A 27,938-nucleotide genomic window follows, 5' to 3' on the forward strand; every position below is an offset into this window, starting at 1 on the left:
TGTTGGAAACTCATAACTAGTGGATTTGTTGGATGGAGATGAAGACATGATGTGACTCAAGACAGATGCAGAGAAGATGGACTTAAAAGCTCTTTTGTTCCCCTCATCTGTCATTGATCATGGTGCCCTGAGTTTGAAGCTAATTGCGGGAAATCTGGGAAGTAGCTGTTCGGTTTTGGGACATGACAAGGTTCTATTGTAAGAAAAGGTAGAGAAAACATATCGGTTTAAGGTGTATTTATGGGGGAACAGAAGAGCTGTGGTTGGGGATTGAAATAAGTTGGAAAGAGAAGAAACTAGGGGCTAACTCCACTTACCTCCCACCCAAAACAGAAAAAGAAAAAAAAGGGAAAGAAAATCTTGAGTTTATTGCATTGGTGGGATTAAGATGGGCATACCAAAAAGTAGAGAGGGGGATTAAGGGGACAGACGTTGATGATTAATTTGACAATTTGCTCTCTATTCAACTGTAATCAGTACTATGGATTAATGCTTGGTGCTCAACTTTCCTGCATTATTTGTTTTCTGTAAATCTTACTTATATTCTTATGGAGGAAAAAAAAAAAAAATTTCTTATATGCTTAGGTTTGTTTGTAGGGTCTGGAGAGTTGACTTGTTGCGCAGTCTAGTAACTAAATATCTACATTATTACTTAAAAAAAAAATACATTGTTGGTAGAAAGTGAATCTTATTTTATTAATGTTACACAATTTTGTGCCTTTTATGGTAATTTGTGGAAATTTATGATGATGGTTGTCTGTAAAGTTGACCGTACTCGGTAATCCGATAGTCCAACCAAGAAGATATGTAAAGACAGAAAATAGGCATGAGTAACTCGCCATGGGTACTGACAAGGAATACTTCGATGTTTAAGTTAGTGAGTAATTCTAGAGGAAAATAGAAAGCTATAAAGATGGTAAATGCTTGGGTTTTTACTTGCAATAGTAGACTCTAATTTATAGGGAAGGGGATATAGTAATCTAGGCCACATGGTACCACCAGATTGGGGTGATAACTTGGGTCATGTGGCACCATCCGTTTGGAGAACATATTTCCAGTACAAACTACTTACCCCTAGGCGTCCGACATCTTGTCAGTACAAAATGGGCCTCCTAGATGCTCGACATTCTTTGTACGAACTATTTACGTTTGGGTACCCAACATTCTATTAGTACGAACTATCCTGCCTGGGGGTGTAGCAGATAGGTTTTTCAAGACATAGGTGGCGGTGGCTGACAAACACTTCCCTTAGTACGGTCATCATAGTGGTCTTATTGTTTGTCTTCATGGACAATTATCGGTGGTCGCACCTTGCAATGTGTTCATCGGGTTGGGCATCGTCTGTCGGCAACTCCCTTGAAGAAGGGGGCTAACCCATCGGCACTAGCCCTCCTCAGCCGACTGGCATAGCCCAACTCGAGGGCAAATAGGCTTTGTTGGGCCCGACTGGGCCTTGCAAAGCCTGAATGGCTCTTGTAGGCCCGAGCGCGCCTTTAGTAAATGGTATCACTAATAGTTATGGAGTTAAAATAATATTGTTGTTAATGAGAGACAAACATTGCAGTATTGTGAGAGTTCTTAATTTATATGTGACTTGACACCCACAGATAGACAAAGAAACTGGCGCCTTAAAGGACTTAATTCTCTCGAGTTTGGTATGGTGTTCCATCACCGCCTCTTCAATTGTTTATCATATATATCTTGCATTATTTACCAAAACTAGTTTTACATGCTCCTTGAGATTTTACATGATTCATGGGCTGTTCTTAATTTTGATGAGCTTTTAGCGTATATAATTTTTACATATATTTTTAATAAGACGCATAGAAGAATATATGTCAGTTTAATAAATTATAAAGACGGAAGTAACTAGTATTTAGTGGGTTTGGTTTTAGCATTTAATAACTCTCAACTATATGGGCTTGTTCCCCAGAGACCATTTCAGAGGCCAGAATTAAGAGAAACCACATTTCTTTTAACTTTTGTACTTTACAGGGTCAAATGATGTCCCCAGTTGACCACAAGGGAAGGATATCTACACAAAATCTGTCCATTTAAGAATATGGGTTCTGTGCTTCAACAGTTTGTAGAAACGATTAAAGTGGTCAGCAACTGCTTTCTTGCACGCTAGATATGGAAAAACACCCTGCCAATTCTGCTAACTAATTTTATATTGGACAAAGTTTTACTTTTAAACTGAACAAAGAAATTTCCTCTGATTCAATTTATGTATGTCTGCGAAAATTACGTGTCAGCTTAATAGACTGGATTGAATGAATAAGAGGAAGGAAAACTTAGGATATCTAAATTTGTTTGCAGCAGCGCGTGAGCGATTTAGTTTCTTCTGCATTTAGGGTGTTCCCAATTGGCCACTTGACCATTTCAGCAACCTAATCCAACATGTGAATGATTCAGGAATGACTAAATTGCATGGAATAGACTGTGGGATTCATTACTTGTTGAAAATAAAATGTATGATTGATTTGGATGTAGAGTTAAAAGCAGGGGTACTTGTCACATGTTTCAAACAATAACCTAAACTGGATATTTTTTTTTGAATCTGGGACCCATTGCTAATCATTGGGGAGCATGATCTTCCCCATCGGTGAATGGTCAACACCATGATCAATTTTAAACCTAGCTTCTCTTCATGGCATTACAGCTAAATTTGTTATAACTTTTGAAATAAACGGTAATTTAACACTATTATACAAATTTAGAATAAATCGCGAGTCGGTCTAGAAAAAACAAACAGTTTTATAAGCTTTTGTTCTTTGCTTAGATAACAAGCAATGACTTAATCCAGTATAATCAAAATCTTCCAAAGCATAATTAATACTTGGGGGTTTGATCCAGACCAATCACCTATCTACATAGCAGAAAAAAGAAGTCATAAAAAAACTACAGTTGTTTGATGAAATGCAAAATCCATGGGATACTGTAATCTAAGTCAGTGTCCATCAATATCTTCCATAAGAAGAACATGTTGTAAAGTTTATTGGGAACAAAAGTTGCAGACTTAAAAATCAATTTTACCTAATCCATGAACACCTCTTTGTTTAAAAAAGAAACCATTTTTTTTTTTTTTAAAGCCAATCATTGGAATCATAAAAGGAATAATTGGTAGAAGGCATATTACCTACAAAGGTAGTAGATGAGCACAATATAAAATATTTGCATCCACCTCTCAATGAGAGAGATGATGAGTCCATTACCTGAAAGTCTCTCTCTATATATGTGTATATATATAAATATAGATATAAAATCCTCAATAATGGTAGTAGCCATGGATATCTAAAGTATTTAAGCAGTCTGGGAATAAAATAATTCTCTCCATCTCTGTCTGTGCCTTTTATTATTAATACAAGCTAGTAGGAGAAACAAGGGTACAAGTTAGAGGACTAATCATAAGATTTCTAATCAAATAAACAAGCAAACCACAACAAATGCAGGAATTGAAGAGCTTAACAAGAAACAAAAATGAAATCATTCTGCCATGAAACCTGCAACTCAGGTGCAGAGGGACAACAAATTTTTCTATTAAGGGAAACGAATCTTTAATGTGGCGTGGCATGGTATTAGGTGATGACAGGAAATGGATGTTGACCCATCAACGAAGAGGATAATACCAACCAAATACATCTAAAAAACAGGGATGAAATTATACAAGTGGGTTTTGCTTGTGGATTATTATACTCATGTTATGGTTGAAATGGTATGAACAGAGCCTTGAAAAAATAATAAAAAAAACTCTCCTTATCTCTCTGAAAAAGGCCCTTAATTGTCAAAAGTAAACTCAGCCCCTCTTTGGGGTGTAAAAAGTTAAAGCTTTTACCATCTTTTTGTGAAAGAGAAACTTGTCTTCTCTCCTATTCAATGTTGAATTTATTGGTATTTATTTAGGAATAAGTTTATCTTTTCTCCTGCAAGTACTTGCAGCTCTGAAGAGCCCCATAAAGGAACCAATCACAAAGCACAGGCGGTTAGAAGAGAGAGAGAGTGGAGTAAGAGTCAGTGATTCTAGTGGGTTCCTGCCAAAGACCCCACCCTAACATTTTTTCAGTTAATTTTTTTTTTTAAAATTTTTTTCTTTTTAATAATTCTGTTTTGTTTTTTGTTTTTTAATTTTGTTTTTAAAAGCCCCACACGCCCAAGAGGGTGTGAGACAGGTCTGCAAGGACAAGATTTTGTGTACCATGGGATGAGTTTCAAAAATCTGATAAATATATACAACTACAGAGGGTTGATAAAGCAGCCTAAACAGACTAATCAGCCAGGTTTCTTCATGGAGAAGGAGAAAAGAAATAGATAGAGACGGCTGGAAAGATCAAAAGGTGCAAAGAGATAAAAATGTATCTGAGAAAAAGACTGGACCCTCTTGAGGCTTACTTAAATATACTTTGACAAGATATCTTTGATCCTTTGCTGCTCTATTCGTCTCTCTCTCTCTCTCTCTGACTCTCACCCTTTTGCTGCCAATAAGAATTCCACATAGAAGTACTCCAAAGACAACAACTGAGGTAAACAGAAGTGAATTCTTGGAAAATTGTTTTCCAATTCCTCTGCTTTTGTTTTTATGGTTTTTATTTCTTCAACATGTTCCCTTTCAGTTCCTTGTCGGAGAAACAAGAGAATGGTCTGAGGTGGTCTTGCATGGCGAGCCATAGAGTTGGGGAGACTGGTTTATCCGACTCAGGACCTTCGAATCACCATGTCCCTTATTCACTTTTTCATGGAATTAATGCTCCTTCTACAAGTTTCATGTATGTTAGACAATCTTCTTCATTGTTCCATCAAAATCTAAACTATTTGCCAAACGGGTTTCCTTCATTTTCTTTTTTGTTTTGTTTTGTTTTTTTTTTTTGAATTTGATTGGGTTTGTTTGCTTCTCTGCTCATGCCTGACACGGGTCATTTAATTGTTTCTATCTTAGCAATCAAGAGGGATCTGCTTTCGATTTTGGAGAGCTAGAAGAGGCAATTGTGCTGCAAGGGGTTAAGATAAGAAATGATGAAGCTAAAGCACGTATGCTTCTCTTTCTCTCTCTATCTATCATGATTTCTCTTTTTGTGACGTATGATAGGCATAACCAACTCCTAAAAGCAGAGAGAGAGAGAGAAAGAGAGGGGGGGAGGTTTGAATATGTCTACACAAGGCAAATTAAAGTAAGGGGAGTTACCATTTCCAATACTGTAATGATTCTGAGGCAAAGGACTCGAGTGGCGTGAGACTACAAACATAGAAACCTGACCTCCCCAGCATGATTTACTGACTCCATAACTGCAGAAAAGGGAGATTATAATTAGGTTCCTCCACCTTTTGAGACTTTGAAAATCTTGGGAGTCTTTATTGTGGTGATCGTCTGAAGATTTGGCTTTTGTGATTCTTGCAGCTTTATTCACAGGCAGGCCTGCAGCAACTCTGGAAATGTTCCCTTCATGGCCAACGAGATTCCAGACCACCCCAAGAGTAGTAGGATCTAACTTTCTCCATCTTGACCATCTCTTTTCATTTTGGTTCCTGATAAACATGCTTAAAGGTTGAAACACAAAAGGACATCCCAACCATTATTTTCAAATTCTCATTTGCCTAAAGGGTGATTTTGATATTGTTTAGGATATTCTTGGATACCCTTTTGCAAAATGAGTCTTTTGTGGGGACTAAGATCATTTTTGGGATGATTCCATGGATACCCATTTGAACATTTTTTGGTGGGTTTTTCCTTCTTACTGCAGGGAAGTTCAAAATCAGGAGGGGAGAGCACTGACTCAGGATCAGCAGTGAACACGCTTTCAAGCAAAGCTGATCAGGCCCAGTTGGAACCAGAATCTCCCATCAGTAAAAAGGCATCTTCCTCAGATCATCAGGCTTTTGATCAGAAGCATCTGAAGCTTCAACAGCAACAAATACACCAAGAGATGGCAACGGGACCATCACATAATCAATCATCTGTCAAAGCACCTCAAGAAAAGGTACTAAACTACTGTGTTTAACTGTTAATCTCCCAGCTCTCCTTTTCTATATCCCCAAAACTCAGGAAAAAGTTGGTATCTTTATTGTTATCATTACTGTTTTGATCTCTCTCTCTCTCTCTCTCGGCATATCTTCGTATACAACAGCACAGATCCCAACAACTCTCAGAAAATCAAAGAAGTGCAGAGTTTCCCTGATTCCTGAACGATTTTCTGATGAATGTCTGACATGAAGAGAGAGAGAGAGAGTACTGTACGCATAAAAAAAGAAAAGAGAGAATCTTCACAGTAGTTACCACTGTTTCTCATTATAATAGTGACCCACTTTACTCAACTCCTATAGCTATAAGCCTATAACTAAAACAAAAGCCTTCTTGTTTTTAGCCTCATACCAGTTTTGGTCTTAGAAACCAAATCCACAAAAAAATACCAAAAACAAATGGCAGATAACGATGTCTTTTGCTACCCTTATTACCTTGATGATTACCTGCCTCAAGGGCAGTGCTCAAATCAGTATCCGAAATCAGAAATGCTTCCAAGAAATCCTGTGAGCTCTCTAATAATTATTTCTTCTTGTTTGAGAATGATCTCTCCTTAGATACAGCTATCTAGTCAATGCTTCAAAATTAGACAAGGAATAAAATAATAGGGGAACCATTTTCTTCTCTCTGTTTTTTTTTTTTTTCCTTTTTTTCTGCTTCCTAGTTTAGTTGCTATATAAACTTAAGAAAAGAAAAGAAAAAAAAAAGAAGAAGAAGCTTTTCTTCTGTTTTAACTCCTAAATTTTAAGCTTAGCTACTACCTTGCATTCATTTCTACTCTTGCTCCTCCTTTTTAAAATCATATAAAGTAGATTGGCTATTCTCATATTTAGTCAAACTTATTTTTAATTTTCCTTTGATTTTTTCTTGAATATTGCAGAGGAAGGGAGCTGGTTCAACCTCAGAGAAACAACTTGATGCCAAGGTCCTGAAACACACCTTTTTTTTCCCCTTTTTAATTTTGTTTTTCTTTCCAAAATCTGTACACTTCATGGTGTTGATATTTTGAGCTGAAATACTGAGCATTGCTTTCAGACATTGAGACGTCTAGCTCAAAACAGAGAAGCTGCAAGGAAAAGTCGTCTCAGGAAAAAGGTATGTATGACATTTACTTTGCAGGAATATTATGATTTCCTACTTTCCTTCAACTTTGAGTTTTAAATGTTAGAATCTGATAAAACTTTAAAATTTGTTTTCTCACTTTTGCACTCATCTCTCTCTCTCTCTAAACAGGCTTATGTGCAACAGCTAGAGTCAAGTAGAATAAAGCTTACGCAGCTTGAACAAGACCTTCAAAGAGCTCGTGCACAGGTTAGCTTTTTGACAATTTAGATAAAACTTGTCAATTACTTTTTCTGAAAATACCATATTTAAATTATTGACATATTAATTAATTAATTAATTTTCCTGGGCAATTAATTAACTTATCTAATTATTTTGGGTTGTCTCTTAGGGGCTATTCTTGGGTGGTTGTGTTGGTGCTGGTTCAAATCTCAGCCCTGGTGAGTTTTTTTTTTTTTTTTTTTCTTTTTGGCTTTTTTCTCTTTGGTCCTAACGAAATCTGGTGATTTTTATTTTTATTTTAATGAAACATCCTTATTCTCATATATATATATATATATATACCAAACGACCAGCATACTTAGAAAAGACAAAAAAAAAAAAGAAAAACCTGTAAAATGCAAAAGGAAAATGCCATTTATGTCATGTATATTTTCTGTAAGACACACCACGTGGCGACTAGGGGTTAGGTAAAGGGGTTTGTGGGTAAATGAATTAATACAAAATAAAATCTGACAATAGCAACATAATTGAAAATTTGTTGTTTAGTGATTAACGTGGTAAATTAACACGTGAATTGTCATGTCAGTGGTATAAAAGTACTTTTCTAAATTTGACCAAAGTTTCTTTTTCCTAGTTCTTTATTTTGAACAATTTTTGTTGGAAGCTAGGCTAAGGAAATGCTAAAAGGACCAGCTGATATTCAAACATAATCAGTACTTAAATCTCATTAGATTGTTTGGCCTTTTTCAAATATTAAAGTGTTTAACTTTCTGTGAATTATTGATCCATGGTGACAACTTTTCTACTTTTAGCAGCATGCAAGCTCATTAATTATTAAGGCACATTATTCTTAGCCAATTTGTAGGTCCAACTATTCCATATCATATCATATAACAAAATGATAATTATTAATCTTGTAGGAGCTGCAATATTTGACATGGAATACGCAAGATGGCTAGAAGACGACCACCGGCTCATGTCGGAGCTTCGGACGGGGTTGCATGCGCATTTATCGGACGGCGATCTTAGGTTAATCATAGATGGATATGTTTCTCACTACGACGAGATTTTCCAGCTCAAGGTAGTGGCTGCCAAATCTGATGTATTCCACCTCTATACTGGGATGTGGATTACTCCGGCTGAGCGATGCTTCATGTGGATCGGCGGTTTCAGGCCTTCTGAACTCATCAAGGTTTTGATTAATTTTCTTTTGCATTCGATTTTTAAAATTTTCTCCGTATTAGACTTTTATTTCAATTAAATATTTAACGTGTCGGGTCTTATACGTTTCTTTCTTTCTTGGGGTGTTAATCAGATGTTAATAGGTCAATTAGACCCACTAACAGAACAGCAAGTGATAGGGATTTACAACCTCCAACACACCTCAACACAGGCTGAGGAGGCTCTCTCGCAGGGCCTGGAACAGCTCCAACAGGCTCTGGTCGACACAATTGCCGGTGTCCCTATCGTCGACGGCATGCAACAGATGGCTGTTGCCTTAAGCAAGCTTGCCAATCTTGAAGGCTTCGTCCGGCAGGTAATCAATAACCCCTTGATTACCTTAATTACATAATTACATAGTTTAAAGACAAAAACCATGGCATTTTCATATTATAAGGGACATTTGCATGCGTCATGCACATCAAATTAACACCTGCACATTATGTTGCATTATCTCAATAATAAGGCATTACAAGAAAACTTTGTATGATCTATATGATATATTGTTTGGCTAAAAGTTTTATAATATATATGCTTATCTATTACAAAGTAATATTTTTTTATATCTAAATGACTAACACAAACTACCTATATATGGTTTGACTCAAAATTAAAAAGATTATTCGGTTTCAAAACGTGTCGAAGATATATAGTACTTATAGTAATTTGATAAACACAGATGGTACTTTCTTCCAATATTTTAACGCGTACCGTGTCAAATCATGTGGGCGGCGTGATTTTTGCCCCCTTGCGATCTGAAAAAGGAATCGAAAATCAAGATCGTTTTCACAAGCGAAACCTTCTAATTAGAGACTCATACGTGTCAAGTAGAAAAGGATTACTTGAAAATGATATTTCAATATTGTGAGCATCAAGGTTGGAAATAATTAAAGCTAGTTTAGGTAATTTCTCAAAACTTCAAAGCTTGTTGGTCTGCCAAAATTAAACCTAAACCAGAGAAGTATTCAAATTCTAGGTGGTTTCCAGAGTAATATCCACTTGTCAACACTAAAAAAGTAATAGAATATCTCACCTAACATCCTCTTGCCGACTATGGGACCTAGGGTTACTATTTTTCTTCGACCATTATTAATCCTGTGGTTATCTGTGTGGCACCACAGTGAGGTTAAGATGAGGCCTCGGTAGGTTAGCAAAATGAAGTAGTTAAAATGTTTCCTTCCTAACCTCCTATACTCCATTAATCAAGCTCATTGTACACCTTGTTTTGCGCCGCAATTCAAACTTGACAAGTTTAAGGGCAGGAGTGATCCCCTGCAGGTAACTCTATCATGACCTCACCTTTTATTTGACTATTATATATAGTTAACCTTTTAGCAGCTGTTCTGATATATTTGATGGCTGATCATTCAACCGTCCAACACTATTTATGATCGTGATGATCATGAATATATCAGTTGACTTTGAGTCATGACATGTATTATGTAAGTTTGTGAATCAATCAGGATCAATCGCCACCACTACATGCCTGCCAAGTGTACGGTGGATTGTCTATTTCTATGGGGAATATATATATTGCTTTGCTGCTAAGAAGTCCATCAGGACATTGACTGCTAGGGTTTTTGATGTGGGTTTTTCATCTTCTAAGGTATCTATCAAAAGTTGGTTTGAAAGTGATGCCTGTTGAAATAAAAACCCTAGCTACACCTGTCAACAAAGCTTTAAAAATAATTTTGGGAGTATGTACTAATTAAAATAATTAATTAATTAAAAAAAATTATAGCATTAATCTTCCTTCTTTCAATTCTCTTTGAATAGTCCAAATTCATAGAATAGACAAATTCAAGTTTCAACCTCTTTGAAATGTTTAGTTATGTCCATATGCTCTTGTCCTAGCTAGGGACATATTTCAACTCTACGTGGTTGTTGTGCTTTGATATATATATATGTCAATGTGTGTGTGATTATCTTTAATTATTTAATTATGCACTTACTAATTGGTTGATTAATTTATTTAATTATGATTTGAAATTAATTAGGCTGATAACTTGAGACAACAAACCCTTCATCAATTGCGTCGAATATTGACAGTCCGACAGGCAGCACGATGTTTTCTTGTAATTGGCGAGTATTACGGCCGGCTTCGAGCACTTAGCTCCCTCTGGGCATCAAGACCACGAGAGTAAGATCAAAAACAATTATATTTACTTTATTTTTTCTGGGTGTTTTATTTTATTTTTTTCTTTTTGAGGTCTAATTAATCATATAGCTATATATAATACATATGATGATGTGCAGGAGCATGATGAGTGAAGATAACTCGTGCCAAACAACCACAGAATTGCAAATTGTTCAACAACATTCACAGAATCATTTCTCAAGCTATTGAAAGGAAATCGATTGATCCCACTAGCGAGCTCGAGCCACAAAGCTGGAGGATCCAATGATATCACAAATCCTTATCTTGTTTGCTTTGATGGAGCTAGCTAGCTGTTGGATTTCTTCAAGATACTTTAGAGGAGATAGGACATTTCTTCTTTTATCTTCTTCTTCTTTATATCTTCTGCTTTTTATTATCTTTATGTTATATTAGTATGTTATCTTGTATATATAATTAATTTTATGTGTATGAGAGGAAGCTTCTACTTGCTTAATTAATGAATGAGGAAAAAAAAAATGAAATGAAGTGTGAGTATACACATCCATCCATCCATCTAGTGGCTCTCTTTCCTTTCCCCCTTTTTTTTTTTTTGTATTTTTTTTCTTCTTCTAAACTACCATCTTTGATCTAATTGGCTCTTGAATGAAGTAAGGGCCAAAACACAAAAGGATGAGAGAGAGAGAGAGAGAGAGAGAGAGAGAGAGAGGCTTCATTATATGAAGTGGTTGTGAGGGAGAGTATTCTAATAGAAAGAATATAAGCTTAAAAACATTGTCGTTTCTTAATGGGTGATGAACAAAAAAATGTAGTGGGAAAAGAGATAGAAGTTAGGTGGTTGAACTTCATTTATATCAACTGGTTACAAGTGCGATTATTGTAATGCAAAACGACGAGAGAGAGAGAGAGAGAATTCCTATGATTCTAATTGAATAAACCAACAACTAGCAGGAATGGTGGCCAGAGTTGGACAGGAATTAAAATGCATGCACCAATAATTAAGTGGCCATGTTGTTCTATATATATATATCGATAATATATTGGTTGGGTTTTGTTTTGTATGCATTTATCTATATATAAGATAGGAAAAGAAAAAGAGATTTAAATTAGTCATTGAAATTTTAAAAGCTGTAATCAAGTTTACAAATAGTCTTATAAGTCATAATTATTAAACATTTTTGTCCCTATAGAATCGATATGATAGAAAGTATTAATAATCGAGTAATTTCAATTATTGATGTGAATAATTAAGCTAACATGAAACGATTTTCCATAAGCTATATTATTAGAGTATATGAAAGAAATGAATCTCAATGTTTCAAATTATTTAAGAATAATTGATTGCAACTTTTCTAAATTTTATGGATTAAATCAAAATAATTTGTATATCTTTTGAGAAGTAATATATATATATATAAGTTTATTTAATATTGTCAGTTGTCAGCTACTATACCATGGTTTTTTACACTAATTAATTAATAAAATATTAGAGATGGATATGTATATTGACGCATGATTCACGTTGCTAGCTAGCTATTAGAATGTATTAATTAGAATGCTGTTTGTGTTTGGTGATTAACTTAATTTCACTGAAAAAATCTATTAGTTTTTAGTTTTATTATTATTATTATTATTATTGTTAATAAAAATATAGAACAGGTAGCGGGCGGGTAGGAAGTTACTTAGGAAAGTTGGCATCATGTATTTATGATGAGAGAGTGCATGTGCATCAGTGCATGCATACAATGTGAGGGGGCGTTATGTATGGTACTGTGTGCTTTTTCTTTGTTTGTTTGTGCATGCTGCATGCGTATGATCTGTGTGAAAGAGATAAAGCTAGTTCAATAGATATATAATTTAATCGAAACCCCCCCAACTGAAGATATATTTAGAAATGGCCCCAATAGTCATAATTACCAAAAGAAATTAAGAATTATGAGTTCTAGAAAGTATGGCTCATAGGGATTTTTTTTTTTTAAATAAAAAAATAAATAAATAAAAAGTTGTTATGAGTTAAAAGCAAGCATGTATATTGTTCGTACGGTTGGCTACACATCAAAATTTCAACTAAAAAGACTTGTAAAGACAAGAAACAGATAAGAATAACTCGTTGAAGTACCAACAGAGAACACCCTGATACTTAAATTGGTATGGTGTTTGAGAAAGAAACTAGGAGGCATAGGATGGTGTATTTTCATGAATGAATTTCCTTAGGAGGGGTGCTCTCATTAATCCTTCCCTTATTAAGCCAAGTCCAAGTAGGTAAGACCGTAACTAAAGGCCATATATACTCAATAAATCTTTCTTTTTATATATGGTCTTTTCACCACGTGTCTACCAAGCAGTTGATCGCCGGTTGGGCCATCTCCGAGGAAGGGATGATCTAGTCCTGCCAAGAGATAACCCGCCGGGTACGTACAAGTTACAACCCATCTGGGGGCAAATAGATCCTTCCAAAGTTCCAAAAGTAACATGTTTTATTGGGTTTGAATGGGCCTTTGCGAGGTCTTTTAGTAAAAAGTATCACCATGTATGTGGATATATATATATATATGTAGCTAAATGGTGAGGTTTCCCATGTCACAACATACCAAAATGATAAAGATCATGACAAAAAGACATGCATCGAGTTAGCCAGCCTTGTGCCATGAGAGCTAGGAAGCTCATACGTATACTCAACCATGGCCTACAGGCTACAGCTAAAAATCAACATCCACGAGTGCGTCATTATAATTCCATTCTATTGTTGTCAACTAGATTGTGAGATCGATCTTTACGAAAAAAAAATAAAATAAAAAAGTTAAGTTCCAACGCAGGATTTTCACCTACTTCCATATATAATATTACTGATCACTGAAAAAGCTTCTACAATTCCTTCTCCAACGGGAGTACCATACAGCAATTTAACTAGCTAGTAAATCACCAACAACTCTTGGCCACACTATATATATATATTATTAATAATAATCAATCGATATATTAGGTCACCGACACACTGCTTTTTATATTCTTCCATTAAGATTTTGTGGCATATCCTATGACTACAACAATGGTACGTCAACTAATATGCTCTCCTGTAGCTGATACCCGACCTTCAATGTCGGATTTCTAACATTTTTATTACAATTTATTTACTCTTTTTTCCTTTTTGGCGTCTCTGCTTTTTGGCTCCATTACGAATATAACTAATTTTAAACAAAGGGGTGGCAAATTCGGTCATCATCAGCATGCTTTCTTAATCCAATTCGATTATAGGGGACAAGATGACCCTATATATATATATATATAGACGTCAATTTTGGATTAGGTCTGGTTTATCAGAAAAGATAATACTTTCGTCATAACTTTCCAGTAAAAATATTATTATATATGCCTTAGATATATATAGATATATAGTGCATTACAAGTCATTCTATTGAAAATGTTTTTATCGCACGAACATGAATTAATAATTACTTATTATAGAAATCATAAAGTGACAGTGAGTTTAGGTGTTGGGTTCTATCGCATGTGTATATTGTTATTAGGGTTTTGGTTTGTGTCTTGTGCCCGTGCTCACGAGTAGTGATAATTATAACACCAGCGTGAGTGAACAGTCACTCACGCTGGTGTATTATAATATTATTATATTATTAAAAAAAAATTGAACAGTAATATTAAAAAAATAATATTATAAAATACACCGGCGTGAGTGACTGTTTACTCACACTGGTGTTATGATTATCACTACTCTGTGCGCATAAGGCGCAAGATGAAATTCTTAGTGATTGATGCATGGTTCCAAGTCGTGCCCTTCAAAATTCCTAGTTGATTAGGGTAGGAAACTCTTAATTCATAACATTAATTATGTTATCTGAACTAGGAAGGATCAATATCTCAGCTAGATAAATGTTGCTCTCTCTGAGAAGGTGCTGTCCACTGTGTATGGACTCAACACCTGTAAATAAGTCTAACTCTCAAGTTGCTCATTTAAAAATGAAATTGCAGAATCTTCCTCAGGGCTCCAAATCATGTTATGAATATCTTCAAATTGCTAGCAGCCGTCGGTAAACCTCTTGAGGATGAGGACCTGATTTCCTCTATTATTAGTGGCCTCAATCCTTCCTTAAATACATTAATTACTTCATTTTCTTTTTTCTATTCATGAGAATCCATTGACGTTTGATGATTCTCAAGATGAGTTGTTAAGCCATGAGATGTTGTTGAATCAACACAAGCCATAGCCAAAAAAAAGAAAATTTCCCCACGAGCAGCTAGTACCAAGCCACCAGGACTTGGTGGCTCAAACTAATGCTGCCTATAATGAATAACAATGGTTTGCTGATAGTGGTGCCAACACTCACATTACCAATGAGCTTGAAAACCTGACCATAAAACAACCTTTCCAAAGTGATGATACATTAATGGCAGTTGGCAATGACACAAGATGCAAGCTCTATCCACTAAGGTTTCAGAGTAATTCTCTCCAAAGACGACACCCCAACTTGCATCATGTGCGCATACGACACAAGACGCAAGCATGATAGAAAGTAATTGGAAATCAATTTTAATTAGATTAATTTGCCAAATTTCACATGATCTAAACTAATTCTCAGTGATCAATTACTATTTCATCAGCGGAAATTATTTCAAAATAATTTGAGTTTCTTCCATTGGCCTGCTACTTAATCGTAGGAAATTATTGAATTAAGCTGTAAATATTCATACTCTCACCTGTATCTTTCTATATATACACTAGAAAACAAATTCATATGTATCTCTTTTTGATAAATTATTTTCAGCAATTGGTATGGGGCTTCTTTTTTTTTTTTTTTTTTTTTTTTTTCCCTTTTTAAAGTAATTTGGTATGGTTGGTTGATATCATAGTTTTATGGTCAGGATCTAGTGGTAAGGTTGACCGTAAATTTACAAATAATTTAATCCTGCTTATGGAAAGTAATATTGCTTTGAAAAGGCTTCAATAATTGATAAATGTGGTATTAAATAATAATTTTTTTGGCATTGACCAACATGATTGCTAAAGACCCACCTGATCAATTACAAAGAGAAATAGGAAGACGCCAAATCCATTGCTTTAAACTTAATTATTAATTAATTGATCTATATTATCTTCCAAAAGTAATGTGTTCACATTGGTATTAATTAAAGAATTAATAGTCTTATTTTTTTTAGAGTTTGTTTGGCGTTGACTAACATGTTTGCCAAATTGCAAGGGGCAAATGATGAAAGACGACTAAATCCAATGCTTCAATCGATCTATTATTATCTTCCAAAATTAATATTTTCTTTAATGGCTCTTTTAGTATTATACTTTTATGTTCAAAAGAAAACATATATTTTAAAAATATATATAAACAAAATTTAGCCAATTACCTTTTTATCCCGAGGATAGTTAGGTCTATTAGTACGATAATTAGTGAATATAACTTTTAAAGAGAATGTATAGCTTTAGTGACCAAAAATAAAATAGGGCAGAAATGAAGAGTGAGACTAGGTATTAATCTGTATGAATTGTGAAAGAAAAAAAAAAAGAAAAAAAGAGTAATAATACTTATAAGATTTCAATTGGGTGTGATCATACCAGCACTAATGCACTGGATCTCATCAAAACTCCGCAGTTAAGCGTGCTTGGACGAGAGAAGTACTAAGATTGGTGACCTCCTGGAAAGTCCTCGTGTTGCACCCCTCATTAAATACTTATCAAAAAAAAAAAAAAAAGATTTCAATTGAAAGAGAGACAAACTTTTAGAAATTACTTTTTATAATTATATAACGTTTAGTGGGTGAATAATATTACAAAGAAAAAATAATTTATGGTCAAATTGACCAACCCTCTCTCTTTCTTTTATAAACAATTACTTCTTTAAACTATATAACAATCATTTTTAACTAATTTTTTTTTTATAAAAGGACCTTTATTTAGCTTACACAAAAACTTCAAATGCATTATGTATCTATGCTTTTATGCCTACTTTGTGTGAACAACTGCTATGATTTTCTTGACAAGTCATATGAGCAAATAAAATTTGTTTGGCTTACTCATAGCACATTTCATTAATACATTAGCATGTATTAATGGTTCAATAATCTCAGAAACATGTTCTTTAAACAAACAGGAGGGTATATTTCATCTTATGTTTCAAATGTTTCTGCACAATATCAACTCAAAGGTTCCACAAGGAATGACATAATTGACCCTTTTGGACAAAAGCTGCACGTCAAAATCAATCTACAATGGAGAACCTTGGTACTGGAAAGGGGCAATCATATTTCTTCAATGACTTGACAATTCATACAGAAGAAATAACTATAACTATATTTATAATCTTTGATCAATTTGTTTCAGCTAGACTAGTTGGTCTTCAATTAGTCATCTAAATTCATATTTCTGGCAAGATCATCCATCATCAGAACATGTGCAACTCTGTGAGATCATCCATCGGTATTTCGAGACCAATAGAATCATGGTCTTGCAAGCCATCTTCGTCAAAGTTCAACCAAGAACTCAGATCTTGAGGTCCAACAATATCATTGGATACACCTAGTGCTTCCACTGAATCTAATTCAGGTAGTTGCAAATTTGCAAAATGATTAGGTTCCTCAGACTCTTTAGATGATTTCTTAGGAATATTACCGGGTAAGGTTGAACCCGCTTCCCTGCTTATTTTATTGCAGACGGTGGACGCTGGTTGATTAGATCCACGAACTGGTGGACAACCAGGTTCTGGAGCTTCCATAAACCTGCCATGGAAACCACTTCCAGACGTTGATAGATGAATATTCTTTTGCTTGGGCTTTGCTTTTGTTTTGCGCTCACTCCGGAAGCCGTCCAATGACGGACGACTGGCTCCAGAGACAGAATTACTTCTTACATTATCTTTGTTCAGATCTCTCTCTCTATCACTTCTCTTACCCTTTAATCCACCAAGAACAGGGCCGTCAAGAGCTGATGTTGCCCTCGGGCAAGTATTTCCAACAACATCATCAATCAGCATCTCCCTCTTCTTTCCTTTGATGAACACAGAGCTATGCTTGGAAGAAGCTTGTTCAGAAGAGTGAATGACACTTTGGAAAGCATCTGATGAACCTCTGTCAATATTATCGCTAGGAGAATCATATCTCTCAAAAGCACTAGAAACAGCACCTGTGGCAGCAAACAGAAACGCAAAAACTCCTAGTCGTTAAACTGACGCAAATAAACCACAAAATTGCAGAAGCTACAGCTGAAAGATGTTTATCTTAAAAGTGAAAAGTAGCTCAAAAAAATTAAAAAAAAAAAAGCAAGCCACAATCCCCAAGCCAGAGATTTCTAGAATATAGCCTTACCTAGAATAGATATGACAAATGGCAATATCGCCATCATAAAAGAGCATGTAAATATTTCACTTGACATACCTGATCCCCTGGCTTCCGCTTGGTGGGAAGCTTCATTGCATGTGTTACTGGCAGTTCCTGAGCCAACACAGTCAACCGATTTTGTGTCATTATTGCATGGAGATACAGAGAAGAGGACATCCTGCAGTGCAGGCTCACTAAAGCAACTAGTGCCAGTATCTTCGAATTTTCGACATCTAGCAAGAGTGCGCTTGACAAAAGCCAATGCAACATGTTTTGAAACCTTACGCACTGCACTTTTTGAAGCACAACTCCTACGGCAAGCCTGGAAAAAAGATCAATTTGACAGAAATTAATGATTTATGATTCATGAAATGACTCTGAATCAGATTACTCATTTGATTAAAACAATCACCTTACTTGCACGTGATTAATTACAGAGACAATTGTACCAAAGAAAGATACTCCACAAGGCTCATAAAGTTGCTCATTATACAGACATGGCGCATACACAATGAACTAACACACTGAATTTAGATACAACCATAAAGTTAAGATCAAAATCTGTAATATCAGCGAGATAGTGGTGAAGAAGTCAGAAAACAAAGCAGCAACGAAAACTAGGAAAATTTTGCTATTAAAGACAAGCAATACTACATTATATTAAACTCCAATGACAAATGTTGACACACAGAATACTCCAAATCCACCTGACATGCAATAAGCAATTAGGCCTTAGACTGAGACTACATTGCCAACCAAGTTACTAGGAATAAATATTTGCATTTATGATACCAACAAGATTGATGAAATGTCAATATATTGGTAGTATGAGTTGAAACCGTCAAGGATATGTTTGGTATAATGGCATCAGAGCATGTAAATTTGAAATTCCAAACACCAACCACATACAAAGCCATGCTCCAAAAAATAAGACAAACCAATGACCTAACGTATCATCACATATATTAAAATGCTGCATCTCTCTATGTGACACTATCGACACACAACTCCAAAAGTTAAGTTCAAAACCATTTCACCAATTTACCATATTACAAATGGTTTGTATTGTTTCTAAATGACACCGGTAAGACTTTTCCACGAACGATTAAAGCTTACTGCACGGCTAAAGAATCACACTAATATCGGGTGATCAAAATAAACTAGAGCAGCAGTGACACTATTCATGCAACCATATTATCTGCTCTACATGCTCATGGGATGAACAATTGTTGCCGCATGTCACATTCACATGAACCTACAAACTGAACATAGAGCCAGCTTTCTATATTCTGATCCTATAATTTGGATTTAGACATTGAGAATAAAAATTAAAGGTGTAAAAATAGAAAAATCAAAAAATGTTTTATGGCTCCACGCCCAATAATGGAACACAATGCCCATGAAGCACCCTTAAAAAGTGAAATTGGAACCCTCATCATTTCAAAAAGACCCTCACTCAGCCATTGATATTACAATCCAACCATTTGTTCCAATACACACTCACAAGAGAACACATCAAATGTAAAATCGATCTCCGGATCAGGAAGCAATACTAAATTGTCTATATGATAAGGATCCACAAAAATTGAGTCATAGTTGAATGAGTAAAGGGAAAAAACCAATTACCATCCGTTTTTGGTAAGCCATCTCAATAAGTTGGTCCATTGCAACTTCCTCCATAGTCCTGTGAATAAAACAACATTAATTTGAAAGAAGATTTTAAAAGCTTATATAGTCACCAGTCTGACAGAAAAGCAGGAGTAATATCAATTGGTTGGGGAATGGTCTTGGGTTTCTCTTAGTATTGACTGAAAAAAATATATATATATATTAATATTTGTACAACATCTAAAACATTCTGAATCTTACCGTCCCTCCACATCTCTACCCTTCTGAATAGCTTCGTCAATCTTTCCCAAGTTTTTCTTCTTTATCCCAATCTATGATTCAGTGGAAAGCATTACAAAATATGAGAAAGATGCCAGGAATTTAATAAAAATTGGGGGAAAATAATAATATAATTCAATCAAGATAGAAACAAAATGATTTAGAAAAAAAAAAAAAAAAAACCAACCCTTCAAAAAGTAAAATACTGTGAAAATACACTCTAACTTATACTTAAATACTGGTAATTGTATAGCCCTCATAAGTAGGAAAATTAATGCGTATAGCCCTCAGAAGTAGGAAAATTAATGCAAGACAACCTGTTGGTACAGTCCTTCCTTAAGTTCGATAATATCCTGATTAATCACATCTCCCTCTGCTAGATTGGGCTGCAAACAAGGCAAAAGAAGCACCCACAGAGAAAGCATTAAAAATAAGCAACATCACAATATATAAAATAAAGAAATTAATTACTGCCATGAAAGTCATCAAGAAAATTCTTAATATGTATCAATATTAAGCAACATAACGATACAAAATTCTTAATTACTGCCATAACCATACATGCAGAATTCTTCCATGAAGCTTCTAAAATGGATTCAATATAAGATATGTAGAACCATACCAATGTCTCTGGATATAAGCCAATACTCTGCAGTTCCAATAGAAGCCTGTCATCCAGACACAATAGCTGATATTGGCAGTTAGAGGAAGACAGACTGCCAACATTTAATTCCCTAGGTTGCAGCTGACCAAGATCATTTGAACAAATTTCACTGGCGTGTCCCAGATCAGAATGGGAAAAGTCATCATCTCCCCGCCACTGTTCACTGCTAGTTAAAGAACTGGACATGCTTGGGTTCCTAAATGAGTTAGATGCAACACTCTTATCACAAGAGAGTCTGTCTAACAAGTAATTCTTCTGAGTCTGGTAATCCACTTCCGACTCAACTTCAGATTCCATTCTGTCCCAATCTTTAGGCTCAATATCAATATGGTTACATGAACCACAATGAGAATCATCACTACCATACTGCAGAGACAAATTTTTCCCTTCACCATGGAGGTGAAATTCTTCAATTTCATCTTCTTCTATCAAAGCAGAAAGAACTCGTTGGTACAATGGAGTAACTTTGTCCAACTTTCTCGTGTCAAATCTTCCATGAAAAGAATCGGCCTCAGCTAATTCTTGATTGGAGTGGCTTCTTTGTCTTGTGGCAGAACAATCATTTGCTTCTTTAAGCACACTAACACCCTGTGGGGATGAAAGAAGACAACTCATCAATATTTCTTCAAGAAATTTGGCTCCATACCTAGATATCCATTTTTCCATTATACTTTGGTTGAAATCAGCATAAACTTAATTTTAGTCACTGAAGTGTTAAATAACTATAAGGGATCAGCATGAAATCTTTTCTATATATATATATAAAATAGTACTTTCATACCAATACATTATATACCATGCCAAAGATATGAGACAAAAAACTCTCCTCAAGATCCTCCACAAAACTTAGCTGATATGATATCAAAAGAAGAAGGAAAATTATAATTCTCAGTCCCAAAAGTAATCTATGAAGTCTTAATACCATCCCTGTATCCCAATACCTGTTGCTTCAAGTAGGACAAATCCTCTGAGCTGACAGAAGCAAAAATAGATTCCATTTTATTCCAAAATGGACCAGAACAGGCAAGACCTACAGAAACAAGCCAGTATTTAATGATAAGCACAAATAATACAAAAGTGCCGCCTTTCTGGAGAAGGTCTAAAATTAGAAAAAAGAAATGAAGTCAAGAGCCATACTTCTAGCATTACGAGCAGCATTTGCAGCTACAAATAGTTCTTCACGATCATCATCAGACTCACCTGGAAAATTATAACAATTAAAACTAAAAACTATGTCCAATTGTGATAAATTTTAATCAAGGAGACATGCAAGTAGCCAACATATTTCACACAACTAAATTACTCAAGACACGCATATATATATGCATATAAATATTAAAAATGAAAAATATAGTCAAAACATAACAAAAAAAAAAATCCTATGAAAATATAGAAATACAACCAAAAATAAAAACAAAATAAAATAAAAAGAGCTTTCCTTGAAAGGCATTGAACTATGCAACAGGAATACAAGCACGGAATCTGGTCTTGAACACTCATTACACACTAAGCTTTGAAATGCAATAACTGCAGTAACATTAACATGTGAAAATATGTCAAACTGGGCCAGAAGGGCTAAAATAATGCTGATCTTGCCACCAAACTTTGATATTGTAATGTCTCAAACCAAAAGTTCCAAATATCAGAAAACATTAGCATATGACATATTGAATCAAAAACTTTAAAGCCAAGCAAGATGAAGTTTCATGGTTTAGTTCGATATTACCAGTAAAATTTGAAGAACCATTGTTTATTATCGGCCCAACACGAATCAAAGCCTTGCGGTCTTTCAGCTTTTTTGAAGGTGGACGGCCTGATTTACTGAAATGCAAGAGAATAGTAGTTGAATAAAAAAAAACGAGAGATTTCTCATAAAATCAATAGACAATTCATGGTCCCAATTCATATTGTACAAAAGCAAAAAAGTTGTGTACACCTTCTATTCTTTTCAGAATTAGCCCTCACGCTTTGCAATGGCTTTGTCGTCAATAGATGCTCCAACTTCTCCCCCACTGGAGGAATTACCGGCCTTGTTAAGGATGAACCCCTTCCATTCCTTCCTTGTCGCTGCGCACCATCTCCAATTTCAATACTTGGTATTTTATTCTTCTTCGTCGGTAACACAAAAGCCCCACCTTTATGAGTTGCAGTCAAAGCAACTTCTACACTATCTATCCCTTTCTCTTTCAATTTGTTTTCTCCAGCACCTGATTCTTCACTTTCAGATAACCCAAATGGAGATGAAACACTCTCACGTTCCCTCTTAACTTTTAGGGTATTGTTATCTACACTGCTGGCCAGTAGTGATCCACTGGTCCCCAGAGATGAAGTTTTCACACTCAAATCACTAGTTGCAAAGCCTTGGGACGAAATCTGAGTTTCAGCATGGTTTGAGACCGGAGAAACTAAATTTGATCTCCTTGTGCGTGAGTTTTTATGTGGTCTCTGACCAACCCACTGGGTCATAGGATGTATGGATGAGCCTGTGGACATCATACGCTTTTGGTTATTTGTCACACCTACAACTGGAACTTTATTTAGACCTGTAGTCTGTTCACAACCTTGAAAGGCTCCAGATGAATGGTGAACATTAGGAGATGAATCTAGTCCCATGATGGAACCAGTCCGTGGTGCCCTGGAAATTTTTCCTTTTACTACTGTATTAGGACTGCCTGATGGAATATCCTCCTGAATATTTGCCCTAATAAAATAAAGCCACAAAAAAGTTCAAAACATCATCATAACCACAACAATGAAAAACACGAAATATTAAAAACGTCAAGGCAATCAGCTGCGGAACATAATGGCCTTCAATCACATGTTTTTACTGATTCTGAAACTCCACCGGAGACCATTAGAATGAAAATGTCAAGAAGGAAATGCATACTTATTGTTTCCTTTCGCTAAAAGTCTCTGTTCCAATACAACTGCACGGTCCCTTGGAAGAGGGGCACGTTCCAGTTCATTCCTGACTGCTGTGCAAGCATCTGAAGTAGCAGGCTCAAAAGAACCATCCAACTTGTTGATTCCACTAACTCCAGGGGAAGACTTCAATCTGCGACAAATAAAAAGCCTAAGAACAGAAAAATCTTTCTTCTCACTTTTTATTTTCTTTCTCAGTTGTGGAGAATTACATAGAATAAATTTACTACCCGCGTATTAATGTCTGAACCAGTATAACACAAGCAAACAATATAACATTGAGGGAAAGAATAGATTGCAGTGTTAGATTCAGTTTCTGCGCCTTCTCCCCTCCAAAACACACATTTGCAGATGCATGATACTAGGCTCACGCCCAATGATGCAAGCAACATGGTTCAAGAAAAAATTTCTGGCTGTAAGGAACACACACACACATCAAGTGGGTCTAGAATCCAAAACCTCACCCTCCACCACGTCCATACAGGAGAGGAGTAGTCATTTAAGCTAGAGCTCTTTGGTCAAGCTTCAAGAAAAATTGCTAGCTTAAACAAGACTAGTCAAGTAAAAATTGATTAGAACAATGAACTTAAGCTAGTTGGTTAATAGTTGTGCCATATAAGATACATGTCACATTGATTTTTCTTTAATCTGTCACTAGTTATACATTTCTATTAAAATCTTTTCCAAACAAAGAACAAAATGTACAGGTCTCATAAAAAGAAAAATTAGTTGTACCAAAGGTTCTGTCAGCAACAAACTCAACAAGTTTCTCTCACAAGTTACTGTAATATATTCAAATGAAATGAACTAAAACAACCCACAGATAATAACAATAAAGACAAAAGCAACAACATAAATAAAAATTTAGAAAAGAACAAGTCACTTATAAGAAGCAGCTGATGAAAATGAACAGTGAACCTCAGCACATAATTCTAAAAACAAAGACAAATTTTGTCAAAATCAATAGTACCGTCTGTACTAAGACAAGAAAATCTATAACCACTTACCAGTTACATTAGAATGAAGAGATTATTCCAAATCAGGACTTGTATTTATCGATCTACAATACAATACCTGAAACTATGGGCGTCACAAGAACGCAACTTAGAATCCGCATTCAGCTTTGGATGTGTAGCTCGTTTTGTATCCCGCTCACCAGTTACTACTCTATTACCTACAGCTCCAACAGAACGTTTCTTCTTTATCTTTTGATCCAATCCTTCACCACCAGCAAGCAGTCGACGAGTCTTTTCTTCAATCCGAACAGAAACCCCACTAAATGGCTCGAGCAGATCTCCATCCTTTTCTGTGACCATCTGCTGCCTTGAGGTCACAGCAGACCTACTATCTGCCTGGTGGCATTTAGAAAACAGAATGATTAACAAAAAAAAAAAAAAAAAAATTCAATGATCCCTTCAGAGAACTACCAATTACTTGCAGTGAGAGATTGGACTTAAAAACTACCCCCTCTAAATTTAATGTCACTCCCATTAAAGTAATTTGCAAACAGAGTTGACGGCTGAATATTAGAGAAATAGATGAGAGCTAAATATTAATATTCAAATACAGACCCGCACATCCGCTGCTGATGTACGAACACGCTTATTCAACCCAATACTCTTGGTTCTGTCCTCCAATCTTTGAGTCACAGTGTCATGAGAGTTTCTGTGAATCTGGCTTCCCATCTTTGCTAAGTTTACTCCACCAGATCTCTCACTTGATGAAAGATCACCACGCGGTCGCTTCTTTGAGCTTAAGGCTTCCCTATATTTGTCCAATTTGTGAATGGATTCACGTAACATTTTCGCTCTATCCCTGGCAGCAATCACCGCAGTCTCATTAGTACACCACAACATATACTATAAAATACGCATTTGTACATAAATGATACACATACATAATTAAAGGGAAAAAAAAAAAAAAAATTCCAGTTTAGCACATAAAAATCGGACTAGCGGGAAAATACATAATACATGTTCCTTTTTTTTAAAAAAAAAAGAAACACACACATCAAATATTTAATAATAATGCATTGCAGCTGACAACTATTAGCCTGGTCATCATTATATATGGGTTTCTTGCAAACTTATGGTATCATTACCAGCAATAAATCATTATTATTCAAGATATTTTAATCTCCATCTCTGAATTTCCATACTGTTTTACTTATCAAAAATAAAATAAACTAAACTTATCAAAAATCTATCTTCAATCCAATAGGATTCTGTTGTTTACAATTTGTTATATATAGGAGTTTTTAAGTCCCAAACTTTTTACACAACTCTGCAATGTACCAAGACATATTTCTACTCGCAATTTCTATGTTTCTGTTTCTATACCAATTTTCCAAAGTTTTTTAAAGCATGAACTATTATGTAACCAGGTATATTTGTTATTCCATATTTTATTAACCATGCACAACTTAAAAGGTCCTGTGGGCACTTCATTGAGAAGCATATTACATATAACCAAATTCTTAGATCCCCAACCTATGCTGAACCATACACATTTCCACAACAGGCAGCAATATTTGATTAGAAGAATGTCAAAATGTGCTCAGGGGTCTATGAAGACTTTCTAAAATCAGAACAAATGCAGGTGACCAGAGAACATGTTCACACAAAAGAAAGGACCATTCGAGGTTTTTTTTCTCTTCTTATAGAAATACATTCATATATATTTTTCTATATATTTATATGAATGCCTTAAAAGAAGATATTTCATTGTTTCATGTAATTGTATCCTATTTACAATAAGGTAGAAGACATATTTCATTTATACCATGATGTATAAGAAATTCCATGCATCATGACTCGTGCCATTACCCCCTCTTCCATTTCCAAATAGATACCGTTGGTATCCCATCAATTCCTAAGTTGTTACTGCTGCTTCAATCATGAAACATGCTCATTCTGCTTCAATCATGAAGCATAGAATTGTGTTCTTTCTTAATGAAAGACACTCATGTTATTAAAACCATAACATGTGATAGGAACTTGCAATAGAATGAATAAAATATACCTGGCCTTTCTAGAGGCATCTTGTACACTTTCTTTGAAGTGCTTTAGCTCCTCTGTAGCTACTGGAGCTGGAGGTTTAGGGTGGGAAACTCCAAAGGAATGGTCCTCTGATGTACTTCCAAGAGGAACACCCAGAACCCTTCTTAGCTCTCCCAAGCGCGTATATTTCTGACTGCCCAATATAATCGGGTCCAACGGCAAACACTGAGTCAAGGGTGGCATATCTGGTGACGGTGTTGCACTCCCACGGCTAACATGATTCCCCGAATTGAACATTATGCATTTCAAACCCTTAGTACGACTTCCAAACCCATACAAATAGACCCTGGACCTTGTCCAAAATCAATTTGAGTCTCTTACTTCCTGCCATAATTCAATGATGCATCTGGATAATGAGCATTGTATTGACTACCCTCCAAAGTGTGTTACTAAAAATGCACAGGTGATGCAGTAACCAACAATAAACACTAGGAGAAGTTCATAATACTAAAGAAGAGTATGGTTCAGTTCAGGCTAACACTCACAACATTCGATGAGAAAATTGTGGGTGGGGGGGAATCTCGGAGCTCGAGAAATCAAAGAAGCCAGCTCAATTGAGCTTTTATTGAACTACTTGACTCGTTTGAGTTAGTTTGAATTTTCATATTCTAGAACAAAATAGCATAAAAGCTTAAAGTCAAACTCCAACCCAATCCCCATCCTGAACTCCTTCATCACACATCTAACTTCAATGCATTAAGCCAGCTCAATTGAGCTTTTATTGAACCACTTGACTCGTTTGAGTTACTTTGAATTTTCATATTCCAGAACACAATAACATAAAAGCTTAAAGTCAAACTCCAACCCAATCCCCGTCCTGAACTCCTTCATCACACATCTAACTTCAATGCATTCCATGAAATGACATAAAACTCACTTAATTATTCGATGAAACACGAAATTTTTTTACAATCAACCAGCCATAACTACCTCCAAATCAGCAACAAACAAATCCACCACCAGAACCCTCATCGTATAGCTCTCAATTGTCAAGAAAATAAAGGAAACAAGAAAAACAAAAAAAGAACCAAAAAAAAAAAAAAAAAACTTAAATTTTCAATATTACTACAAAATGCTCCACAGCTTGTACAGCCATTTCGATCAATTTTTCTCTTTTTTCTTCCAAAACCTAAAAAAAAAAATACAGCCAGGAATTTTCTTTTCCTCAGGTTTCTCGGCAACCAAACAGATTGAAACCCTAGGTGGAGGAGGGGAACAAAATTCGAAGCGGGAAGAGTTTGAATGAAATTAACGTGAAATTAGGTAAAATGCGTGAATTGGAGAGCGAAGTGTTGAAAATTACCTGAGATTCAACGAGGTCAAGCGCAGATCAAACGCGCAAAGTTTCCGACACAAAAAGTAAAAATAAGCGGGAGGGGGACGATATATATACGTCACATGAATATTATGTATTACCGTGTGGAAGTGCTGACT

The 27,938-nt window shown here is 35.4% G+C and overlaps 2 protein-coding genes and 1 non-coding gene across 5 annotated transcripts; 2 read left to right on the forward strand and 1 right to left on the reverse strand.

Moving 5' to 3' along the window:
* The first annotated feature begins 4,294 nt into the window (after positions 1-4,294).
* Positions 4,295-11,137, forward strand: LOC132163552 (transcription factor TGA9). 3 transcript variants are annotated; one of them, XM_059573871.1, is made up of 13 exons: positions 4,295-4,520; positions 4,611-4,763; positions 4,934-5,025; positions 5,393-5,472; positions 5,736-5,972; positions 6,894-6,938; positions 7,049-7,108; positions 7,247-7,324; positions 7,467-7,515; positions 8,218-8,489; positions 8,613-8,834; positions 10,516-10,658; positions 10,775-11,137. In XM_059573871.1, the coding sequence occupies exons 2-13, from the start codon at positions 4,654-4,656 to the stop codon at positions 10,863-10,865; spliced, it is 1,479 nt and encodes a 492-aa protein (XP_059429854.1). In that variant the 5' UTR covers positions 4,295-4,520; positions 4,611-4,653; the 3' UTR covers positions 10,866-11,137. The 3 variants fall into 3 exon arrangements, with proteins under 3 accessions (XP_059429854.1, XP_059429856.1, XP_059429857.1); XM_059573873.1 differs by having other exon boundaries at positions 5,393-5,469; XM_059573874.1 differs by lacking the exons at positions 4,295-4,520; positions 4,611-4,763; positions 4,934-5,025 and adding an exon at positions 5,227-5,306.
* Positions 11,138-16,201: 5,064 nt separating this feature from the next.
* Positions 16,202-16,320, forward strand: LOC132164818 (5S ribosomal RNA). Its single transcript, XR_009438421.1, has one exon. It is a non-coding gene; the product is annotated as a 5S ribosomal RNA (ribosomal RNA).
* Positions 16,321-16,882: 562 nt separating this feature from the next.
* On the reverse strand, positions 16,883-27,891 carry LOC132163501 (uncharacterized). Its single transcript, XM_059573810.1, has 15 exons — positions 27,808-27,891; positions 26,467-26,828; positions 25,017-25,260; positions 24,520-24,797; positions 23,411-23,578; positions 22,460-23,224; positions 22,250-22,344; positions 21,661-21,723; positions 21,465-21,553; positions 20,482-21,111; positions 20,177-20,245; positions 19,842-19,912; positions 19,599-19,656; positions 18,030-18,294; positions 16,883-17,778 (listed from the first exon to the last, which is right to left on the reverse strand). Exons 2-15 carry the CDS (start codon positions 26,739-26,741, stop codon positions 17,042-17,044), a joined length of 3,807 nt encoding a protein of 1,268 aa, XP_059429793.1. The 5' UTR covers positions 26,742-26,828; positions 27,808-27,891; the 3' UTR covers positions 16,883-17,041.
* Between the last annotated feature and the right edge of the window lie 47 nt (positions 27,892-27,938).

This window comes from Corylus avellana, chromosome ca10 (genome assembly GCF_901000735.1).
Source record: "Corylus avellana chromosome ca10, CavTom2PMs-1.0".
Classification (NCBI taxonomy): Eukaryota; Viridiplantae; Streptophyta; class Magnoliopsida; order Fagales; family Betulaceae; genus Corylus; species Corylus avellana.